Genomic DNA, 22,739 nt, shown 5'->3' with positions numbered 1-22,739 from the left:
AACAAATTTTTCTTTAAAGAAAAATATGTGGAAAAATTAAAATTTATTGATGTCAAGAATAGGGTATAATCTATAGTTGTTCCGATGATTCTTTTTAAAAGAAACTTGACTTAGGTTGTAGTTTGGTTTGAACCTTGGTGTGTCTTGGGCTTAGGCTTAGAATTTAGCTTGTCTTAGGCTTAGGCTTGAACTTTGGCTTGTCCTCAACTTGTCTTGGACTTTGGCGTGTTGTGGGTGAGACTTGGACTTTGGTGCAACTCACTCTCGCCAAGACCATGAATGCTTGATTTTAGATTGAAGACGCCTTGAAGTTGATCTTTGAATCTTCGAACCTGATTTTTGAACTTTTGAAAGCTTGATTTTTGAACCTTCAAAGGCTTGATCTTCGAATTTTCAAAGGCTTAATTTTTTAATCTTCAAAGACTTGAAGAACTTTTTGAATCCTTGAAGAAAGTTTTCTCTAACTTTTTTCAAGTGTGAAAGCTTTTTTATCTCTACTTTGGGTGATTTTCAAAGTTAGGGAGACCCTTCTATTTATAGGGATTAAGAGAAACATATTTGGATAATTTTTCTTATTTTTTACAAGTATTATTCTATGAGGAAAGTTAATATTTAGGAAGATTTTGAAATATATTTGGATAGGCTTAACCTTTGATACATTATTCTTTAATTGCATATTAATATTAAGAAAGTTGGAAAGCATATTTAGACACTTTTTAAATTTATTTATTTTAATGAAAATTAATGCTTATCTCTTCACTTATCAAACTCATCAAGTTCATTTATTTTGATAATTATATTTAATTATAAAATATTCCTTATATTTTTTGCCTGGGCCCATATGCCATGTCATAATTTGATTTGATATAATAATTGTCAAATGACAAACTTTTTTTATTATACTTATTTTGTATTGTATAATTTTTTAGGATGTATAATAATTAATAAGTGATTAATAAATTTTTACCAATTTATCTTTGAATTAAAAATAATTCTAATATATATTTAGAATGGAAAATGGAGTGAAATTAATCCCATGAAAATATGATAAATATATTAGAAAGGAAAAGACCAAAAAGGAGTAACAATGTGAACGAGTAGGAAACAAGATGAGGAAGAGGAAAAGGGGTGACGGGACGGCGCGAGGCAAAGGCAAAAACGGGTGATGGATGGCTGGTTGCGAGGGCATCCATGGAAGTATGGCATTGGCAGAGGAGCCTACACACCTTCTCTCTGACTACCCCTATAACCAACCCTCTCTGACCCTGACCATCTCATCCCTATCATTCTCTGCTCCTGTCATTTTCACATCCCTTCTGTTCCTCTCCCAACAATCATTACCTCCTTTAAAAGCTGATACAACCTCTTTCTTCTTTATTATTAATTTTTATTTGAAAATAATAAAAATTCTTGTTATATGATTGAATGAGTCATGCCCATGATAAGTTGAAATTTGAAAATTGGTTGGCTTGTAATGACATGTTACATACAATAGAAATGAATCCAGATGGCAAGTAGAACCTAACTCCTCACAATGCAATCATGCGTTTGTTACCGAAGCTCTTAGCTGCCTGTGACTCCCCCTGCCTCTCTTTGTGGGAGTGGGGAGTGGGTTTTTGATTTACACAAATCTTGAGCCGCCACCCACTCGCCAACAACCATCCCCTTTCTTTGTCAATCTCGTCACTCTCCACCCGCTTCTCTTTTTCCACCATTTCTGTGATCCATTTTGAGAGAGAGAGTCATGAAAGATGCTACAGCAGCTGCAGCGATGACTAGTAGTGGAAGAGGAGGAGGAGGTGGTAGTGGTAGTGGTAGTGGAGAGAAGGTGCGAAGCGTGAGTGATAAGGAGAAAACCAAGATGAGAGAGAGGCAGAGGAGGTCCATCACCACCAACATCTTCCACGGCCTCCGTAAGCATGGCGGCTACCCTCTCTCCCCTCGCGCTGACATTAATGAAGTCCTCCGCCACCTCGCCAGCGAGGCCGGCTGGATCGTCGACCCCGACGGCACCACCTACCGCCACTCCCCCACTCCCTCTTCTGTACTTTTTCTATCACCTCCTCTTCCTTTTTCCACCTTTTTCTTGTTATTTTCCTTCTCTTTCTAACCAGCCAAACATGTCTTCCTTTCCCAGGGTTTCGCTTCTTGCCCCGTCTGCGGCGCCGGCAAGAGAAGTACCGCCTCCACGCCCACCAGCAGCGTCGTCCTCGGCGGCGAGTGCTCCACCACGACATCCCCTCGCCGCTTCCAAGTCGGAGACTCAGTGCTTTCCCCGTACTTGGCTGGCTGTGGTGGGTCCGGCGTTGGTGATGTTGTGACGTCTGAGCGTGACATTCCTCTGGCACTCTACATGTACGGTGGACTTCAGCATTCCGGAACGACAGGAGAACCGTCGACGGCAGCGGTTACATATCAGCAGCAGCGGCAACTGTACCTGCAAGAGGCGAGAGCACCGATGACCTCTCCTCCCCGTCCGGCTTGAAATCCCTATTATTCCCTTACGGCCCTTGTTCTATATTTCTCTTTTCCCTTTTTTGGATTTTCTGCAGAAAAATTATTACTAAGAAAAGCAATATTATATTATATAGTGGAAAGATGGAACTGTTATGGTATGATTTCCTGGGTTCTATAGACATGATAACAGGCGAGTGATGAGGGATAGGGACCATGATTCCATAAGAACAGCAGAGGCAAAGATGAGAGGTTTCAGGAACAGCATCAATTTCTCATGACTCCCAAAAAGCATTAAGAATCAAGTCTTCCACATGATCAATAATTCCTGCAGTAAGCACCTCTAAGGCATAAACAGCTCATTAAAAAATTACACTCCTTGTAATCCATACTCACTACATTAAATTGCAAATCAATCATGACCTACGTTATTGTTTTAAATTGATTGCAGTTTGTCAAAATGCAGCCAGAGGTTGTTCACATAAATGCAATTCATTGTAATGTTACAAGCATCATCATTCGACCAAACTGCCCAGGAGAAGAATAAAAGCTTACTCCAGCTTTGATTGCTACTTACAACACTACAAAAATCTTTAAGCCATAATCTACTTTTGGAGCATCATACATCAGGGAAGCTTCTCCTTGCATTTCAAACTTGCTGTCCAATTTTTCAAGTGAAACCAGGGATTTCCCCTGGCATGGGAGCCAGCTCGTTCTTGCTGAACCTGTCTTCATCATAGAATGTGGCGTGAACCACCCTCCCACCAAAAAAGCGACCATCCAGGTCAACAAGGGCTTTTGTGGTTTCTTCGGATCTCTCAAACTGCACAAAGATTCTAACTGCCTCATCTACTGGGAAGTTTGGCTCTGTTATCTCAAATATGAGTACTCGAGTCACTGTGCCGTATTTTGCACACTCTGACCCAACCTCGTCTTCTAGTTCATCATCCACCTCACCAGGGCCCACCTTCAAGAGAATGAACAATACAATTAAAAAGGACAAACCTCTCCATTTTTTCACACTAGTACCCTGAATGTGGATCATGGATACAACAAAAATTTACATCTCAGCAAAGAAAAATATGGTGATTCAATTAGAGGTATACCACCAGGTTTCCATCAAGCAAAATAAACAACACAAATGGAATATACCATAAACGGTTATTAATCAGAAATATGCAAATGTTATATTAGAAATACATCATGACTGGCACAAGCATGCATCCCTTTCAAGATTTTAACATAGTAGAAGACAGAAGTATAGGTTACAAACAAGAATGAACCAAGTTTCCATTAATGATCAACCAGTAAAGTTCAGTGCTGTGATATTAGTCACCACGTAATATATGCCAAGTTTTCTATTACTCAAAACAAGACTTTGTGATGAAACTTTTATTGATGTTCTCAAAACATTGGCTCATTCTTGGTGTGGGTTATGATACCCTAAAGTTCATAACAACATACAGGTCTGGGATTTGGAGTTGAGGGGTTCTTCTGGTCAAGTTTTTATTACATTGAACCTTCTGAGGATATGATTGACAAGTTAGCACAGAAGATTTACAAAAGTTGTTTCACAGTAAAATCCTACTGCAATCCCCTTTATGTTTAGTGAGGGTGAGGGAAGGGGGTGGTGGTGCTTCATCCCATACAAGGCAGGCCTTTTACTGGGGATAAGATATGTGGGAGAAGATCCTCACACCATTGATAAGATTGATTAGGAGAAGGTCCTTGTCAACTACTCCTGCATACATAAATATAACAAGCTAAGTTGGCTAATCAATATTTACTGATTGTGAGGTGGCTCATAGAATCCAGGTTCTGTTTTTTTTTATTTTTTTATAAGTAAACAAGAATTGCATTAGAAAAGGCTAAACGCCACAGAGCATACAGGGAGTATACAAGACGGCTACAGCCTCAAAAAGAGAAAAAGGACCAAAAAGAACTACCTCCCCTCAAGTGGAAGCTATCCACTCTAAAAAACCTATAAGGGAGAAAGACATAGAATCCAGGTTCTGTTGTTCTCCATTTTCAGCATCAGTTAGGTATTTCCCGATTTGGTAAATGATAACATTACTGGCTGGCATGGCAATTTTATTGCCAAGATTAGAAGGCGACTTTGAAGTCCTGCTTTGAACTTATATCACCATTTATAGAAAATCCAGATTAAGACATTTGAAGGTTTGGAATAGTTGGAGCTGAATTTGAAGTTCCTAGGTGAAAGGGATTTTATCTCTTTAGATTCCATTAACAGCTTGATGGTAACCTAAAGTACCTACAGTGGCTGTCATTTGGCCTTCACTATTTTCCTTTATTTTTTTTCATGGCCTTGTATGCTTCATGTATCAAGGTAGTGGCACTTTTTAAGCATTTTCCAATGAATTTTATATTTTTACCACAGAAAACTATTGTTCAATAAAATTCATACATCACCATGCACAAAGCTTGTAATAAGCATACAAAAGCAATAGTGCTTACACAAAAACAATAGGAAGTGAAGGCTGATCAAGCAGGATAACTTTCCAGGTTTACAATCTAGACTAACACAAAACAAGACACATTTCTGTGGTAATTATCATCACATAAATAGTACAGCATAGTAAAAACCAGCAAACAAACACCACCATGAAGCTATGTGTGAGTGGAAGGTTAAATAGAAGATGAGAAAGTAGAAGATTCAGAAGTGCTTCATGCCTGAAATAATAAGCGGATCCCACCCCTTTGGTCTCAACAAATTTTGGAAAGAGATCAATATTGGAACTCACTTTAAATAATGAAGTGGTGGGAACACTATCAAGAAGCTGATAACAGATATGTTACCAAGAAATTGAGAAGGAATGTGTAGTAGTGGGTTTGAGAGATTGGAGAAAACGGGGAGTTTAAGAAATTAAAGAAAAATTAAAATAGGGAGACATTTTAGGCTTGTGAAATATCTCCATCAGGTCATCTTATATGATTATCTTGATTCTTTATCCAGTTATTTGGGTATAGAAGGAATCACAGAAGTAATGCATCCACCACCTAATTGCTAAAATTCACAAAAAAAACAACTAAAGCAACATTGCTATTTTATTTTCAATTAAAAAAAAAAAAAAATGAAAGCGCCCTAAAAGTATATAAGAATCTAATTCTCTTGTACACTTTGAGCAAATGCAAATAAGATGAAGTTTTCTCCCCAAAAGGGCAATGCAAAAATACAAGCATTTACAAATTAAAACCTCTATTACAGACTAACAACAAAATGTAAGATGACTCAATTTAATAGAAAATTGCCAATTGTTTGGAATGTTATGTAGAACCTAGCCAAGAAATATGGATCCCTCACTATCAGCTCCATGTAAATGATTTCCCATAAGTATTAATTTAACAAGCAGTTGGCTTACATCAATAGCACTGGTAGATTCCATGAAAACACTAAACCCCTTATCAGTATGTAGCAACAAGTACAAGAACAATATTAAAGAACAATCTTCTAGAGGTCCATTTTATGAGCTCCAAATATCTTAGTCAAACAGACTCCACATACAACATATTCATTAATTTCTTTTAAAATTTCAGCTTTGAGACAACTAAAATTGAGAAACAGACTATAAAAGAGATAGTTAGAAATCAGTGGATTACTCATTTTTAATTGTTACTATATCGATTGCAATGGAATCTTTAATATCACAGTTGGGTTTCAAGTTAGCAAATTCTACTTTTTTTTTTTTTTGTTACTTTCTTTGGATATAAAAAATATAGAAGACTTGGATGAATGGAAAAAAAAAAAATTACAAAAGAGGTTCATTGCCAAAGGTAAAGAAGTCCAAATAGCAGTTATTTTGGAATGTACTAGTTGTGAAGGAGTCAACAGCATTTCAAGATATATTCCTGAAAAAATTAGGCGTATGTCAGAAGCAGATTCCTCTATTTCTCTGTCAAACTCGTATAGTCTGGCAGTTACAACAAGAATTTCCAATGCACATGGTCATTATCCCTTCTCAAAGTCCATCTTGCAATTCACATTTCCCACTCCTAGTCCTAGAGTCCAGACACTCAGTCATCCTTAACATTAGGTTTAGAATCTGCCCTCCTTCCGCAGAAATCATTAAGGTTTATTAAAATCCATAAATTGAAAAATATAAGCTGAACACTATAAATGAAGGTTCCAAAAGAAAGGAGGTAATGTGTATAGAAAATTTATTACAAAAACACAACTACAGTTGATGGTCTTGCAAATGCAGGACTAATAGATTAATTCCCAGTAACCTGTTTAGCCCACAATTTCCTTCTAGGGATGATGTTTACAAAAAAAATTTCTCCAGCCCTTTACAGAAGGAGTTGACACAATATAAAGCCTGATTTAACACACATTCTATACACAAAGTGACTCTCTTTTTTGCTTGAATCAAAATATATAGTTAATACACTTACAAAAAATAGCCATAAAGGCCTACAAGAGATCTTAAACCTTTGTATGAGATTCCATGCTATGGGTTCTTTATCATATTAATACCCCACCCCTCATCATTGTGTTTCTTAGGCATTTAATAAACTGGAGAATCTTGATCAATTCGCTGAATTTTGATCTAATTGTTGGCTAACACAACATTTTACAGTACATTAGGGCATCTTATTAGCAAGCTGACCTAGGTAGTTTCATCGTATTCTAATATTATGGATCAATTTGTATGCACATGCAGAAATATTTTCTTAAGTTAGAAAATTTTCCCACATGAACACCAAAGAGCAAATTGGTCCCAAATGTGAATTGCAGATGCGAGCCCCACCAATCCCTGGACCCTAAAGCCTTCAACAAGATGAGGCTCTTTAGCCTAATGAGTAGGATGGGGAATCACCTTCACAGAAATCTCTCAAAGCCTTAATCCCACCCTTCACTCTACTATTAATATTAGTACAGAAAAAAATTATCCAACGAAAGACATTCCCTAATCTGTTTCCTCTTTCTACACCAGCAACATTTCATGAAAAAGGCATGATCCAGAAACCCCAATCAACATAGTCACAGGTTTTTTCAAATCCACTATTAAGACCACTCTTTCCTTCTTAAAGCACATCTGCTTATCCAGAAATTTATTCACTACCAAAGAAGCATCAAGGATTTGACTGTCCTCAACACATCCAGTCACCAAACTAATGGCACTAAGATATTCAATCCCAAGGGGAAGCATCTTTCATACAGATAAGAACAGTGAAGATTAGAGTTAATGGCTCATTAGACAAAGTTCCTTGATTACCCTAAATCATTCTCTCTCAAGGTTGACCACTAATCTTGATAAGAAATCAAAATAAAACTTTTTTTTTCTTTTTTTTTCCTTTATATATATATATATATATATATAGATAGATAGATAGATAGATAGATAGATAGATAGATAAAAGCATGTGTATTAAAAGTGCTGAAAGAGGGGAAAAAGTATGCATGATGTATACCCATCAAGGTAGCCCAGTTGGTCAGGGCGAATATTGGAAAGTGTGAAGTAAGTGGCACATGGTCTTGGGTTCAAATCCTACCACTGATGATACCTTGTATTTACCCAATGTTGGTTGTTGCGGGGCGGTCAACACCCCGAGGTTTGGGTCCTCATGGAGAGTCCTAAGGGCCTAGCCATGGAAGATTCCTCGGTGTATATATATAAAAGTATGCATGATGTATATAAGGCACCTAAAGCCAAAAAAGAAGAGGGATACACAAAAAACAATACCCTCACCTTACTTGCAGCCCAGCCAATTAATAAATCAAATAAAGACAACAAGCTAAGGCCTAAATGCACCCTAACCCATTTCAAGAACATGTACATAAAGGACCGTAAAATAGCTTGGCCCACCAAATCAGAATCTTCAAAAACTCTCCAATTTCTCTGCTTCCAAAGGGTCTAAAATAAGCACAAAGGAGTTTCTTTCCACATCTTCTTCCTTCTCTTCCCTACAAAGGCACCATGCCAACTAAGGAGGACATCCTTGACTAAAGAAGGCATCTCCCACTGAACACCCAAAAGAGCACAAAAAGTTGCCAAAGCACGACTGTATTGGAATGGTGAAGGGGGATATGATTTGTTGATGCCTCCTCACTTTTACACATATAACATCAACTCAATAAAAACTAACCCCTCCTTTTTAGCTAATCCAAAGTTAGAATTCTTCTCCAAATAGCTTCTCGAGCAAAAAAACTAACCCTCCTTGGGACTCAAGGGTTCCACACAATGCTTGAAGGGAACGCATTCTGATTGCTACCTGCTAAGGAGTAAAAGGATTTAACTGTAAAGATACCTCCCTTTGACAACCACCAAGTCGTGACATCCTCAACAACCCTTCTGATCACTTACCCTTGCAACCTTCTGAAAAAATCATCCACCTCTTCCATTTCCCAATCATTATTTTGTCTTGTGAACATTTGATTTCAACAACCCACTTCCCCCACTTGCACCCACATTAGGTCTACCCATGCATCTTCAGCAGAGGCTATTGAGTACAACTCCGGGAAAGCCTCAACCAAGGAATCCTCACCACACCACCATTCCTTCCAAAATCTCACTATCCTTCCATTCCCTTCCTAAAAACAATCCTTTTGCTAAAATCCTTCCACCCCTTCCCAATAGCCTTCCAAAGACCCACTCCATAACCTTCCCTCAATGATCCAGAACACCAACCCCCCTCTTCCTTTTCATACTTCCTTACAATCACCTGATTCAAGAGAGAGACAACTCTAGTGGTTGGGCTAAGGGGTGGGAGTGACTTTACATTCAAATCATCCATTAAAGACTTAGCAAAGGGGGAAGGCCATCTTTCTACGATAATGAAGCTTGCATTCTTAGAAGCAAATCTCCAACACCATTTTCCAAATAGGGCCTTATTTAGAGTAGTCAAATTTCTAATACCCAAGCCCCCATCCTTTTTACTCAAGAAAAGTATTAACCAGTTCACCAAGTGAGGCCAACAATGGAGCTCTCCTCCCACTTAAAGGAAGTCCTTTTGAATCTTCTCCAATGTTAGACTACCTTAAGAGGGATTAAAAAAAAGAATATGGAATAAATTGGTAAACTAGATAGAGTGCTCTTTATAAAGTTAGTTTCCCTCCTTTTGATAAGTATTGCCTCTTCCACAAAGCCAACCATTTCTAAAATCTTTCCTCCACTACATCCCACACTTGTAAAGGTTTAAAGGAGGCACCCTAAGGGAGGCCTAAATAAGAAGAAGGGAGAGAACCAACTTTACACCCTAACACCCTAGCCAAATCCTCTACATTAGAAACCTTCCCCCCTCCCCCGCCCCCTACCTATGAAGAAAAAGGAAAATGAACCTCCCCCACTAGGATCAACTCAATTTAATCCAAATTAATTTTCAAACCAAAAATCGCCTCAAATCGCATGAAAGCCCAACTAAAGGAATCCAAATGCTCCTTGTTTAAGCCACAACAAATTAGATGTCATTAGCAAATAAAAGATGTCACTACCATACCCACACCTCCACTCATATTGACCAAAACATCCTCTAGAAAGCTCCCTTCCATTGCCCTCTTCAAAATACAAGAAAGCACCTCCATTGAGATTACGAAAAGGAAAGGGGAAAGAGGATCTCCTTATCTTGGGCCTCTATAACTTTGGAAGAAACCTGCAAGGGTCTCATTAATTAAAACTGAAAAGCGAGCTAAAAAAAATGCATCACCTCATCCACCTTACCCACTTAGCTCTAAAGCCTTTTATTTCCATGATTGCTAACAAGAAACCCCAGCTCACATGGTAATAAGTCTTTTCAATATCTATCTTGCAAATAACCACACTTTCTGAGCATTTTAGTTGTGAGTTTAAAGCCTCTTTTGCTATAAGGACTACATAAAAAAATTATTTGCCCTCAACAAAAGCATGTTGGAAATTTGAAATCATTTTCCTTACCATTCTTGTTAGTCTATAAACAAAAACTTTAACTAAGAGATTATAAACACCCCCCACCAAGCTAATAGGGCAAAAATCCTTCAAATCCTCTACACCTTGTTTCTTAGGGATGAACACAATAAAGGCCACGTTAAGACTTCTCTCAAAATGACCCGTGTCATGAAACTCCATAAAAAAAGTCATTACTTCATTCTTGACAATATCCCAACAAAATTGCCAAAAAACCATTGTGAACCCATCTAGACTAGGAGCTTTATCCCCACACAAACTAGAGAGATCTAAAAGAACGCCGCCCTTAGAAAAAGCTTCCTCAAGGGACCTCGACTCTTCTCTGTCCAAAGAAGAATAATGCAGCCTGTTGATGCTCGGTCTCCAATCCCCTAGCTCTGACAAGATGCTTTAAAACGTGTTGATCACCTCCTCGCTTATCTCAACTTCCCCAATTAATCTTCTTCCATTCACATTGATAGCAAACAAGAAATTCCTTTTCCTTTGGACATTAGCCATTCTGTGGAAAAAAAAAAATTGAGATTTTATCCCCTTCTTTTAACCATAATTCTCTTTTTGTTTTTTGGCCTCCACGAAGTCTCTTCCATGCCCACCCATTTGCCAAAATCCTCCATGACCCTTCTTCTAGCATTTTTGTCCTCGGGAGAAAGATCAAGGTCTCTTTCAAGCCTCCCAAAAACCAATCTAACAAAGGGTAGCTTTTTTATTCATGGAAACATTCTCAATGACCTCTCTATTCCATACTTTGAGAACCTTCTTCAACAACTTTAGCTTGATAGCTAAGATGTGACTACATCAGCCACTAAAATTGTAGCTTGTCCATCGATTAGTAACCAAGTTTTTGAAATCTTCCACTTCCAACCACATATTTTCAAACCAAAAACGAGTTTTTCTTCCTCTAATGCCTCCTGCATCCAGTAAAATAGGAGAATTATCGAAAGTGGGCTTGGGCACCAAACTCTAAAATAGACCACTAAAATGACTCTCCCACTCTTACGAAACTAGGAAGTGATCAAACCTAGAATAGGATGGATTATTCAAGCCACCACACTAAGTGAAGGAGCCCCTTGTGAGAGGAAAATTCCTTAACTAAAGCTCTTCAATTATCTCTGAAAAACGCCTCATTGTTGTGGACGTTCTCGAGCAATATCTCTTCTCTCTAGGAAATCTGACCACGTTAAAGTCCCCATTGATGCGCCAAGGGTTACTCCACAACCCCCTATTATCACCAAGGTTAGACAACATATCCTCCATCTCAGCATTACAAATTGGCCCATACAATCTAGGGAATACCCAATTGACATTATAATCTCAATTCTTGAACCAACACGACAGAGAATATACCCCTCTTTCCATTTCTAAAAGCCCTAACACTTCTTTGTCCCAAAAAACTAAAATTCCCCATGCCTAACCTCTAGAATCCATAGTGCCCCAATTCGAGAACTTGCCTCTACTCCCAAATTCCTAACCTTAGTCTCCCACAAACAGACTAGGTCTACCCTTTGTGATCTGATAACAACTTTCACTACACTATGCTTTTCAACAACATTTATTCCTCTAACATTCCAAGATAGAATCCTAATATTCATCAACAAACCTTGAACAATTCCTAAAAGTCTTCTCTCACCTTCTTCCTGTCCCTGAAGCAAAATCATAATTAATAGAGCACTATAGCTTGCATAATTGTCTCCCAAATCTAGACTTAAAGGTTGAACCCTTCTTTTTTCCATGAACAAAGGCTCTACCCCTTTTTCTAGTCTCAAACCTCTGCAAAAGAGTCAAAATTTCATTCTCCAATCCTTTGACCGACAACCCCCACAAACCTGTTGAAAGACAACAAGTTTCCAAACAAGTCATCTTAAAAGGCCCCATTCACCAATCCTTGAGTTTCATCACCACAACCAACCCTCTCCTTGTTGGCTAACATCTCTTCTGTCAAGCCATCTAATTGGAAAAAAAGTGTGAAGGCCTAGGCTCTAATAAATCTCCTTCCATGGCTTTTTTTTTCTTTTAATTTGTTTTTTTTTCCTCAAAACAAATCTCTTTTATTTTTTAAACACTCAAAAGTCAACACTCAACACTCATTTCACACCCACCTTATAATGAGCATTGTTCTTCCATGCATGAGCACTGCTCTTCCATGTTTTATTTCTATTTTTCAATTGTTGATTTGATATTTTTTTTACTTCGATTTTTTTCCTTTAAAAAATCCACCTAACAATGAGCACCCAATTTCACACCCATAGTGAGCACCGAGCACTATTCTTGAGTTTTATTTGTGTGTGTGTGTTTGGTTTTTCAAATCATAAATTTTAAAATTAAATAAAATTAATTAATTTGAATTTAATGCTTAAATTTAACTTTAGGATTTCAAGTCAATTATGTCTTATTATTTTTTTGAAGTCAATCATTATGAAATCTTATTATTATTATCATTTCTTTTCTTTTTAGTATGAGTTTCTCTTATTAGAAAGCTTCACAAAAAGATTTTGTGGAAATATGTTATTGAAGTTTTCAGGAAGAAGCATATAAGATGTAAATTTTGCAATCAAAGATGCACGGAAGGGACAAATAGACTTAAGCATCACTTAGCCGGAACTTATCATGGTATAAAACCATATAACAAAGTCAATGAAGATGTTAGATTGGAATGTAAAGAGGCATTGACCAATTATAATGAACAAAAATAAAAAAGAAATAAATTGCTCGAAAAAATTGGTATGGGTCCAAATGAAACTACCTTTTCTAAAACAATGGGGACATTGGGGAGTGGGAGTGCAAGTAGGAGTGAGGAATTATACCCAAGTAACCCATGGATAAATTCACCACTTCACAACACAAACAAAGTGCTTTTAATTCCAAGTGGAAGCTAGAAGAAAGGAAGGAGGTGTGTATAAAAATTGATTGATTTATGTACTCAAAAGTCTCACATTCAATACAATGAATGATCCTTACCGGGTTCCTATCATTGATGCTATGACAAATTTTGGACTCAAGTTTAAGCATCTATCTATGCATGACTTGAGGGCATGGATTCTTAAAAAGTAGGTGAATGACATAAATATCATAATGGAAGTAATATGGATGCTCAATTATGTCGGATAATTGGAAAAATGGAAAGAGTAGGTGTCTTATAAATTTTTTGATGAATAGTCCTATTGGCACATGATTTATGAAATCAATTGATGCATCTAATACAATAAAAAATGGAGAATTAATGTTCAAATATCTTGATGAGGTGGTTGAATAAATTGGAAAGGAGAATGTTGTGCAAGTTATCACTGATAATGTCTTTAATTATGTGAATGTTGGAATGAAGCTTATGGAAAAGAGAAGAAGATTGTGGTGAACTCTTTGTGCTGGCCATTGCATTGATTTGATATTGGAGGATGTTGGAAAGCTAAATGTTCATGCTAATACACTTTTACGAACTAGACAAGTGGTGAAGTTCATATGGACACACTAGCTTGATGAAAACATTTATAAAAAATAATGTTATTCATTCAAATGTCTTATATTATGAGTTGTCCACTAAAGATAACAAATTATAAAAAATTGCAAGGGTTGCACTTGAAATTACGATCTCTACTAAATAAGATGAAGTTACGACAACTTGAATTTTAATTTGCAACTCATTGAATTTAGTAGAGAACTAAGATTAACAACAACAATAAAGAATTTTGCAAGTTGATCTTGGCAAAGAAAGAGATGAGCACCAATAAGATTTGGTGTCAATGAGCTAAAACAAATTAGGCAACAAATGAATTTAAAACTGATATTAAGTAAGAGTTGCTTTAAAAACAACAAGGAAATGAACTCACATCAAGTAATTTGAAACCATTTTTTAATCATATGATTCTTATGGATAAGATCATTTCTAAGATTTCAAGAAACTGATAACATTTTTTCATAGTAATAAAACCTAGGCTGGAACTATCAAATGCCCCAGTAAAGAACAAAAAAGAGGATCAGTTTCCATCCAATTTTCAAGCACCCATCATAATAATGCAGGTAAACATTTATGCAACACCCAATTTAAAGAAAGTTAATATCATTCATACCATGTTTCTGAGCAGCAGTACCCGGGTTGGTGGACTGTTAAAGTTGACACTCTTCACCTTCTTCTCTGGTTTAGATTCACTAGCATTCACAATAACCCCAGCTCGCCGATCAGTCTTCTTGGCCATCAAAGGAGTAGTAATTCCCTGTTCCTGCTTCCCAAGCCCTTGCCCCTCCTTCCAACCCATTTTCGCCATCATTCTTTGTGCTGCAGTCATTTGCCCACCCGCTCCAACCCCCAATCCAACCGTTTCTGACTTCCCTATAGTAAACCCATCTCCACTCGTTGGTGGAGAAGGTGACCTTGGCACAGCTCCGCTCATCGCTGCACGCCGCCTCCATGCTTCCTCACCTGAAATATTCAACCTTGAATCCCCATACTCCCTTTCCCTTTCTGCTGCTTCCCTTTCTCTCCGCTCTCTCTCCCTCTCCTCCTCCTCTTGCCGCCTCCTCTCGAGCTCTCTCTTCATCTCCGCCTCCATAGCCTTCCTCTTCCTTTCCCTCCTATAGTCCTCGTAATCATTGGGTCTTGCGGGGTCATACTCTTCAACCACCGACGATGTGACCCCGACCAATGCGGGCTGAAATGAGGGACTTCTCGCCCCTTCATTGGGTAGCACGGAAGGCGACGGTGCCAGCCCCGGCGAAATCAAAATTTTCGATGAATTTAGGGTTTTGGGTTTGGCTTGGGCGTGTTGGGTTTTAAGAACAGACTGCGGAGGCGCAAAAACCGACGACGGCTTGCGCAACGCAGCCGGCGCCATTTTGGCGCTGCTCGACCAAACCGACGAATTGGTCGGTTTGTCTTCATCAGCCGAGGAGGGGGGCGGGAGATCTCCGTATAACCCACCTAGCATTTTAAGAAGTATTGCTCGGATGAATGGAGCTACTGCCCACTCAAAACCCTAGAAATTCAAGGTACGATTTAAGCAAAATCAAGAGTCTTACAGCGGACTAATGTAAAAATCTAGGTTTAAAACACATTTCCTGGACAATAGTTTCGAAACAAAGTCTGTGAATCAATGGAATTAGGGTTTCCATTTTTTATAACAAGAGGGAGGACGTACCAGATAAATGACGCAGATGAGAAGGTTCTAGCCCGGTGTTAGCGATTTGTTATGCGGCTCATGCCCACTTGCTGCAAAGCGTCGCCTGCCCTGTTTGTCTGGGACGGAAAGAGAAATCAATTTTTATTTTTATTTTTTTTAAGTAGTGTTAATTATTATTATTATTATTATTATTATTATTATTATTATTATTATTATTAAGATCTTATAGTTATGAAAAATTCTGGATACACATTGGCTACCTATAAAAAATAAATAAAAGCAAGTACCAATAAATACGATGAAATATAAATAAATAATATTAGGATAAAAAAGAATGAGATCAAAACACAAAATAGTGAGTTAAATTTGAATACAAAATATTAAACTTAAAACCGTAAAAATAACATTTTTTTTTTATCGATTATGCTTTTCGACGTGTCCTATAAGGTATGATAGTGAAAACTTTTCTTTTTAAAAACATGATAAATAATATAAGAATACATGAGGTACCCGAAAATAAAAATGAAAAGCTTATTTTATTTTTCATTTATTGTTGTGTTTGAATTATAATTAGAAATGAACATAGAAATAAAAAATTTAATCTTATGAAAATTAAAATTCACTTTTATAAAAATTTTAATTTCCCTTTTTATATGGTATTATTATTAACCTCCCTTCCCTATTTCCATATAATTTCCAAACCTACTATAAAGGAAAATGATAAAATAAAATATAAAATGTGCAGGATTATGATAAATTTGACTATATTTAGAATCCATTTGGTAGTAATTTAAAACTTTTATTAAAATAATTATTTTTAAGTGCTAAAAATATTAAAAAAAAATACTTATTAAAATCATTATCAATAAAAGCTCTTAAAGGTTGTAACACATGGAAGTGACACTTGTTTTTCTTAACCAAAATTACAGATGACAATGGGCGGGTTTGGGAGGGGTCACCCTCATCCCAACCCTACTCCATTTATTCAAAATAATTTTCATTCCCTCCCATTAAAAAAATTAAGCGAGGTAGGATCAGGTTAGGTTGGGTGGGGTGGGGTGGGGTGGGGTGGGGCATGTGAATTTCCCATACCCACCCCAATCCATCCCACCCTTTTTAACTTTTTTTTGAATTTTTTTTAAGTTTTTAAGAGAATTGTTCTAAAAAAAAGTTTTTAATTACATTAAAATAAATTTATTTTTATAACTTATTTTATTGTAAAATAAGTTATTATTTACATATATATATATATGTATATACTAAAAATAAAAATTAATTTAATTTTATATATAATTAAAGCAAGGTGGGACGGGATAAGACAATGCTCAAACCTGTCCCTGGGTTGAAAAAAAAAATCTCAAACTTGCCCTTAACTAGTTTATTTAAATTTCAAACTCGTCTCATTAGGAGTGAGGTAAGGTGAGTACCGGAAAATAGGTTTTCTTTATTTCTCATATTCCATCAACGTGAACAACCATTTAGAAAACATTCCCTCAATTGACCAATAGGATTTTAGCCCTTAATATTATTTTATTATTAATTATCTTTTATTTAATTTAAAATATATATTTAATTTAAAAATAAGATTAAGTATTGAAACCCTATTGGTTAATTGAGGAGATGTTTTCTAAATAACCATTCACGTTGATGGAATTTGGTCCTCTCTTTACCTATAATATATATATATATATATATATTTATATGTGTGTGTGGGTGGTTTTCTCTCCATCAAGAAATGCACATCAAACTTAAGGGTCAAAAGAGAGAATCTTCTCTAATTTGTTTTTTTCTACAAAGAATTTCTTTTCAAGATTAATCTCATGGATTAAGGTATGTTTTCTTGATTATTTATTTTATCCGTGAAAAATCACAAAGTTCTAAGATTTGAGAATTAGAGTTATGATTGTTTTGCACAATTAAAGAAACCCTAACATGTGGTATTAGAGCGTATGGTTTATGAATTTGTGATTTTCCTTTGAAGATTATTTTATGTTTCTCTCTTATTATATAAAATCTTTTATTGAAAGAATTAAATTTATTGATATTTTCTGCTGCAATTGTATTGGTATACCTTTGCAAATTGGTTGTATGTTTTGACTTCCAAATAATTGATTATTCAATAATTATTGTTGACATGATTTCTTTAGTATATTATTGTTTATTGGTTTTAAAGTTTGTTTCAAGTCCTCCTTTGGTTTCTTTATACATATTTGTTGATAAAATCCTTAAGAGAATTGATTGATATATAATATGCCAATAGATTATGTGATTGAGTTTTCCTTTTGTCATAAAGTTTTGTTTTATTTTATTGTAACACTACTTTTACTGTGATAAACACATAATAAATACATGAAGTTTGAGTGATGTGTATATATATACTGTATTATTATTTATATTCATTGATATTATACAACTTGAATAGATATTATGAATGATTTGTTAATCGCCGAAGTGGTAGAACCCTAAAGCTTTATGTCTATTAAATTGTGTAATATTATTAAATAACTGTTATGACTATTTAATTTGATATTTATAGTATAAATAATTTGTCAATCACCAAAGAGGCCAAGTAACAAAACCTATGTAACAAAAAAATAATAATTATGAAAACATCTAATTAATTACTTAACTTAATACTGATATAATTTAATAGAAAAAAATCAAATTATTAATAAATTTTTGGTAACATTAGAAACTCATACCTTTATACCATAATTATGTATCCGAAACCGAGATTTTCATTCATTGAGGACTTGAATGGTAATATGAACTTGAAGGTGCCCATTCTCATTACAAATAAACCCAAGAGATTGGCAGGAAATCCCCGAAGAGTCCAGAGAAAATGGGGGCTTCTTGTTTACATATATTGTCAGTGTTTTCAATTTTCCTTGTGTTCTCAGTTCCATGGGCAGCTGCAGATTTAAGGGTGGACACCTTTCTCCAGTGTCTTTCGTACCGTGAACACCCCTCTTATCCAATCTCTGGGGCCATCTACACTCCCAACAATTCTTCATTTTCAGATGTTCTTTACTCGTATATAAGAAACCGCAGATTCATGACATCTACGACCCCGAAGCCCCTGGTGATTGTAACCGCTTTGCATGAATCTCATGTCCAAGCGACGGTTGTTTGTGCCAAGTTTCATTTTTTGGAGCTGAAAACCCGAAGTGGTGGGCATGATTATGAGGGCCAATCCTACGTATCGAATAACCCATTCGTCATCCTTGACTTGTTTAATCTTCGATCTATCACCTTTGATGATGCAACTGAAACTGCTTGGGTTCAGGCTGGTGCAACTCTTGGTGAGCTTTACCATGCAATTGCGGAGAAGAGCAAGACTCTTGCCTTCCCAGCCGGGGTCTGTCTCACTCTTGGCACTGGGGGACATTTCTCCGGAGGCGGATACGGGAATCTGATGAGAAAATATGGCCTCTCAGTGGATAACATCGTTGATGCGCATCTGGTTGATGTCGGCGGCAGAATCCTGGACCGAAATTCCATGGGAGAAGATCTATTCTGGGCCATTAGAGGAGGCGGTGGAGCCAGCTTCGGAGTCATCCTTCAATGGAAAATCAAGCTGGTTCCCATTCCTGAGGTGGTGACTTATTTTAAAGTGGGAAGGACATTGGAAGAAGGCGCCACTGATGTCGTGCATCGGTGGATTCAAGTCGCTCATAAATTACCGGAAGAACTGTTCATAAGGGCGCAGCCACAGGTGGTTCAGGTGGGTGATCAGAAGACAGTGAACGTCTCATTCATCGCCTTATTCCTCGGATCTGCTCAAGAACTTAAGCCATTGATGGAAAGAGACTTCCCGGAACTGGGACTGAAGCCAGAAGACCTCAAGGAAACGAGTTGGATTGAAACCACTCTACTCTTTGCTGATTTCCCAAGTGGAACCCCAACAACTGTTTTACTCAACAGGACAAGGACCCCAATCTACTTCAAATTCAAATCAGACTACGTGAGAAAAAACATTAAAAAAGAGGATTTGACACTGATATGGAAGAAGATGATAGAGTTGGAAAAGGTGTTCGTGCAGTGGAATCCATATGGGAAAAGAATGAGTCGGATTCCAGAGTCTGCAACTCCATTCCCACACAGATCCGGAGTCAAATTCAAAATCCAGTACCTAGTGATCTGGTTCGAGGATGGCGAAGAGGCCAGCAACCACTACGAGGGCCTGGTTAGAAGCTTGTATGATTTCATGACTCCTTATGTCACCAAATCACCCAGGGAGTCATTTCTGAATTATAGAGATCTAGACATTGGTAACACTACACGGTGTAGGACTTACTTACAAGCCAGAGTTTATGGGAGGAAGTACTTCAAGGACAATTTCCGAAGATTGGTTAGAGTGAAGACCATTGTTGACCCTGGTAATTTCTTCAGGAATCAACAAAGTATTCCCTCAATTATCTGGTATCCTAATGAAAAGGTCAAAGAATAAATGGTGTTACACGAAAACATTGGGAATAAAGAGGTCTTTTAAGCTATAAGGTGAGTTGGTGGGATGGTTTCTGTTTCTGGCTTTATATGTAGAAGTTAAAAATGGAATCCAAATTGACTGTTTTCAATTTGCAATATGGGTATTATACGTGTTTTATTAAATTCAAAATAGCTTCCCTAGGTCTCATGTTTTTTTTTTTTCTAAAATCATAAAGTAGTATTAAATTCTTTATAAAAGTGAAAAAATTTTATACAAGTATAGAGACTTATCCTATTTTTTTAAATATGTATATTTTCAAAAGTTTTAAAATTTAAGTATCCGTTTGGATACGCTTTCTATTTTTCCTTTTTGTTTTCAAAATCAATTTTAAAATAAAGTTGTTTATATTTCAATTTTCTTTTAAACAATTTCTAAATTCATTATTTTTTCAATGTAAACCTCCAAAAATTTTTATATCTTATGTAAAAGTTATTACTATTTTATTATTTTAAAAATAGAAAATAGAAAAGGGCATCCAAAAGACACTCAGGTAGTAAAAAATTTTACTCCTTTGATTTTTAAAACAATTTTTAAAAATCACTACTTTTTTAATGTAAGTCTCTAAAAATGAGCTCAACCTCAATTTTTTTTTTAAAAAATTACATAAACACAAGTCCTCAACATCATCTAAGGAGACATGTTATCTTAATCCCATGAGATATCATGGTGCCTACCTTAAGAACACCTATTGCTACCCGTCTTAATTAATAATATTCTAATTTCACTTTTATCCATCATTATTCCATGCATTATATCTTATGAGTATTCTGGTTAAACATCTCTTGCATTGTACATAACTTGGATGCATTAAGATTTACGTGAAAGATCCAAATCATTGGTTCTTTGCAAATAGATGATTTGTTCATAACCAATTCATGGACTACAATCCATTAAAGGTTGCAATGTACTACCTCCTAATTAGAAGAATGACTAGTCTTGGACATCAGGATGGGGTTCCCATGTTGGGTGCATTAGTGTGTTTGGTTATGCATTGAGAGAATATTAAGCTTATGTCAAAGTTTGTAGTGGCTTTGAAGTGATCATATATATCCTATGAATTAGGTCACTATTGATGCAACTTGGTAGCAATAGGTATTCTCAACAAAAGCACCATGATATCTCATGGTATCTCAAGGATAATAAAGATAATCTTGAAAGGCTTATACCTTTCACCTTGTTAGATTATAGACACTAGTTCGTGGGGAGATTATATATAGTGGATAACAGGTTATAGGTTAGACTTCCATCTTGTTGTAATATACATAGGGTATTGGACTGTAGTAGACTCTCTATAATGGAATATTGAATCAACTTTAGAATTGGATTTTGAGGAAGTCGGTATTATCCTGTGAATCCTAATAGTCCCTTTTGAACTCATATCCCTTGATGGCATGATATAAGGATTGGATTGGTTTTTGGTTCATTTATGTGCATAAAGATATTTTGGTAAATACGTAAGGGTGCTCAAAAGTTAGTGAATGGTATCTCCATTCTAGGTTAATTGATTAATTAACCTTATTAGATTAATTAATTAATTAAGACCCTTTTTAGCTAGATTAAGTAACCTAAATTCAAAGTAGGTTCAAGTCACTTAATCTTAGTGGAAGCTCATAAATACCCTTTCACAGATTAGGGCTTTAGACTTTTGCATTGTCGTTTACATTCTAGAGAAAGAACCCTAACCTCCATCCTCCAAATCTCCACCATCTAAGTGTCTAACTTCAAGGAGGAGTCATCAAGTCAAAGATTAATGGATTCGTGAGATTTTCGACAACTACCACACATTTAACAACATTCTTCACTGCAAGGAATCAATCTAGGGGCATCCAAATCTTGGTAAGAACTTATAATCTAAAGATCTAGACTTGTTTTTTTTTTCTTTATGCTTCTGCTGCTAGAATCTAATAGCTCTAAGGAGTTTTGTATATACCTGATGAGATCTAAGGCTAGAAAATGGAGTTATCTGGGATTCCCAATAATATGACCATCATAAGATTTCACCCATAAGTCAAATTCAATGAGGATTTTAGCGTTAGCTCAATATTCTTCCAAGGTTGATAGCCCATGTAGTATAGTAGCTTGGTAAATCATGACTACCCAATAGCCAATGTCATTATTCACCATAGATCTCATCTAATATATAACCATACAACCTAGTCTACTCAGCAGAGAAACCCATGCTAATGACCAAGATAAGTCATTTCTCTAATTAGAAGGTAATGCACATTGATGGATTGTCTAATTCCATAAATCAGTTATAAACAAATTATCATCTTGCAAAGAACCCATGATTTGGATCTTTTATGTAACTCTTAGAGCACCTAAGTCATTTAGAATGCAAGTGTATAGGCATGAATACTCAAATAATAAAGAATGCAATCAAGAATAAAAGAGAGACTAAAAATTGTAACATATAAATATATTAATGAATCTTATTCTATTATATCATGTCATACTTTTAACGGCTTTGTCCTAACAAACTCCTACTAGCCTTGACAGCATGTTAGGTATGTTAGGATAGAGCCTTTAAAAGCATGACATGATGTAATAAATTTGAAACTCATTATTTATTTAATGATGTTGTAGTTTCCCTTTTATCTATCTTTATTCCATGTATTATACTTTATGAGCATTCTTGTCTGCATTTTTTGCATTATACGTGACTTAGGTGCATTAGGAGTTGCACAGAAGATCTAAGTTAGAGGTTCCTTGCAAATAGATGACTTGTTTATAATCGGTTCATAGGTCTAGGCAACCCATTAAAGGTTGTAGTGCACTACATTCTAACTG

The 22,739-nt window shown here is 36.2% G+C and overlaps 3 protein-coding genes across 4 annotated transcripts; 2 read left to right on the top strand and 1 right to left on the bottom strand.

The window, feature by feature from the left end:
* Nucleotides 1-1,505: 1,505 nt before the first annotated feature.
* On the top strand, nucleotides 1,506-2,597 carry LOC100854662 (protein BZR1 homolog 3). The gene is made up of 2 exons (XM_003632950.4): nucleotides 1,506-2,044; nucleotides 2,138-2,597. Exons 1-2 carry the CDS (start codon nucleotides 1,745-1,747, stop codon nucleotides 2,483-2,485), a joined length of 648 nt encoding a protein of 215 aa, XP_003632998.2. The 5' UTR covers nucleotides 1,506-1,744; the 3' UTR covers nucleotides 2,486-2,597.
* A 308-nt stretch (nucleotides 2,598-2,905) lies between these two features.
* On the bottom strand, nucleotides 2,906-15,604 carry LOC100265303 (DNA-damage-repair/toleration protein DRT111, chloroplastic). 2 transcript variants are annotated; one of them, XM_010657435.3, is made up of 3 exons: nucleotides 15,479-15,604; nucleotides 14,414-15,316; nucleotides 2,906-3,421 (listed from the first exon to the last, which is right to left on the bottom strand). In XM_010657435.3, exons 2-3 carry the CDS (start codon nucleotides 15,266-15,268, stop codon nucleotides 3,125-3,127), a joined length of 1,152 nt encoding a protein of 383 aa, XP_010655737.1. In that variant the 5' UTR covers nucleotides 15,269-15,316; nucleotides 15,479-15,604; the 3' UTR covers nucleotides 2,906-3,124. The 2 variants fall into 2 exon arrangements, with proteins under 2 accessions (XP_010655737.1, XP_059596152.1); XM_059740169.1 differs by having other exon boundaries at nucleotides 14,414-15,604.
* Nucleotides 15,605-18,302: 2,698 nt separating this feature from the next.
* Nucleotides 18,303-19,910, top strand: LOC100265190 (berberine bridge enzyme-like 8). The gene has a single exon (XM_002275009.1). The coding sequence runs from the start codon at nucleotides 18,303-18,305 to the stop codon at nucleotides 19,908-19,910; it is 1,608 nt and encodes a 535-aa protein (XP_002275045.1).
* Nucleotides 19,911-22,739: the final 2,829 nt, after the last annotated feature.

Source organism: Vitis vinifera, chromosome 10, assembly GCF_030704535.1.
Source record: "Vitis vinifera cultivar Pinot Noir 40024 chromosome 10, ASM3070453v1".
NCBI lineage: Eukaryota > Viridiplantae > Streptophyta > Magnoliopsida > Vitales > Vitaceae > Vitis > Vitis vinifera.
This window is presented reverse-complemented; position numbering and strand designations above follow the sequence as displayed.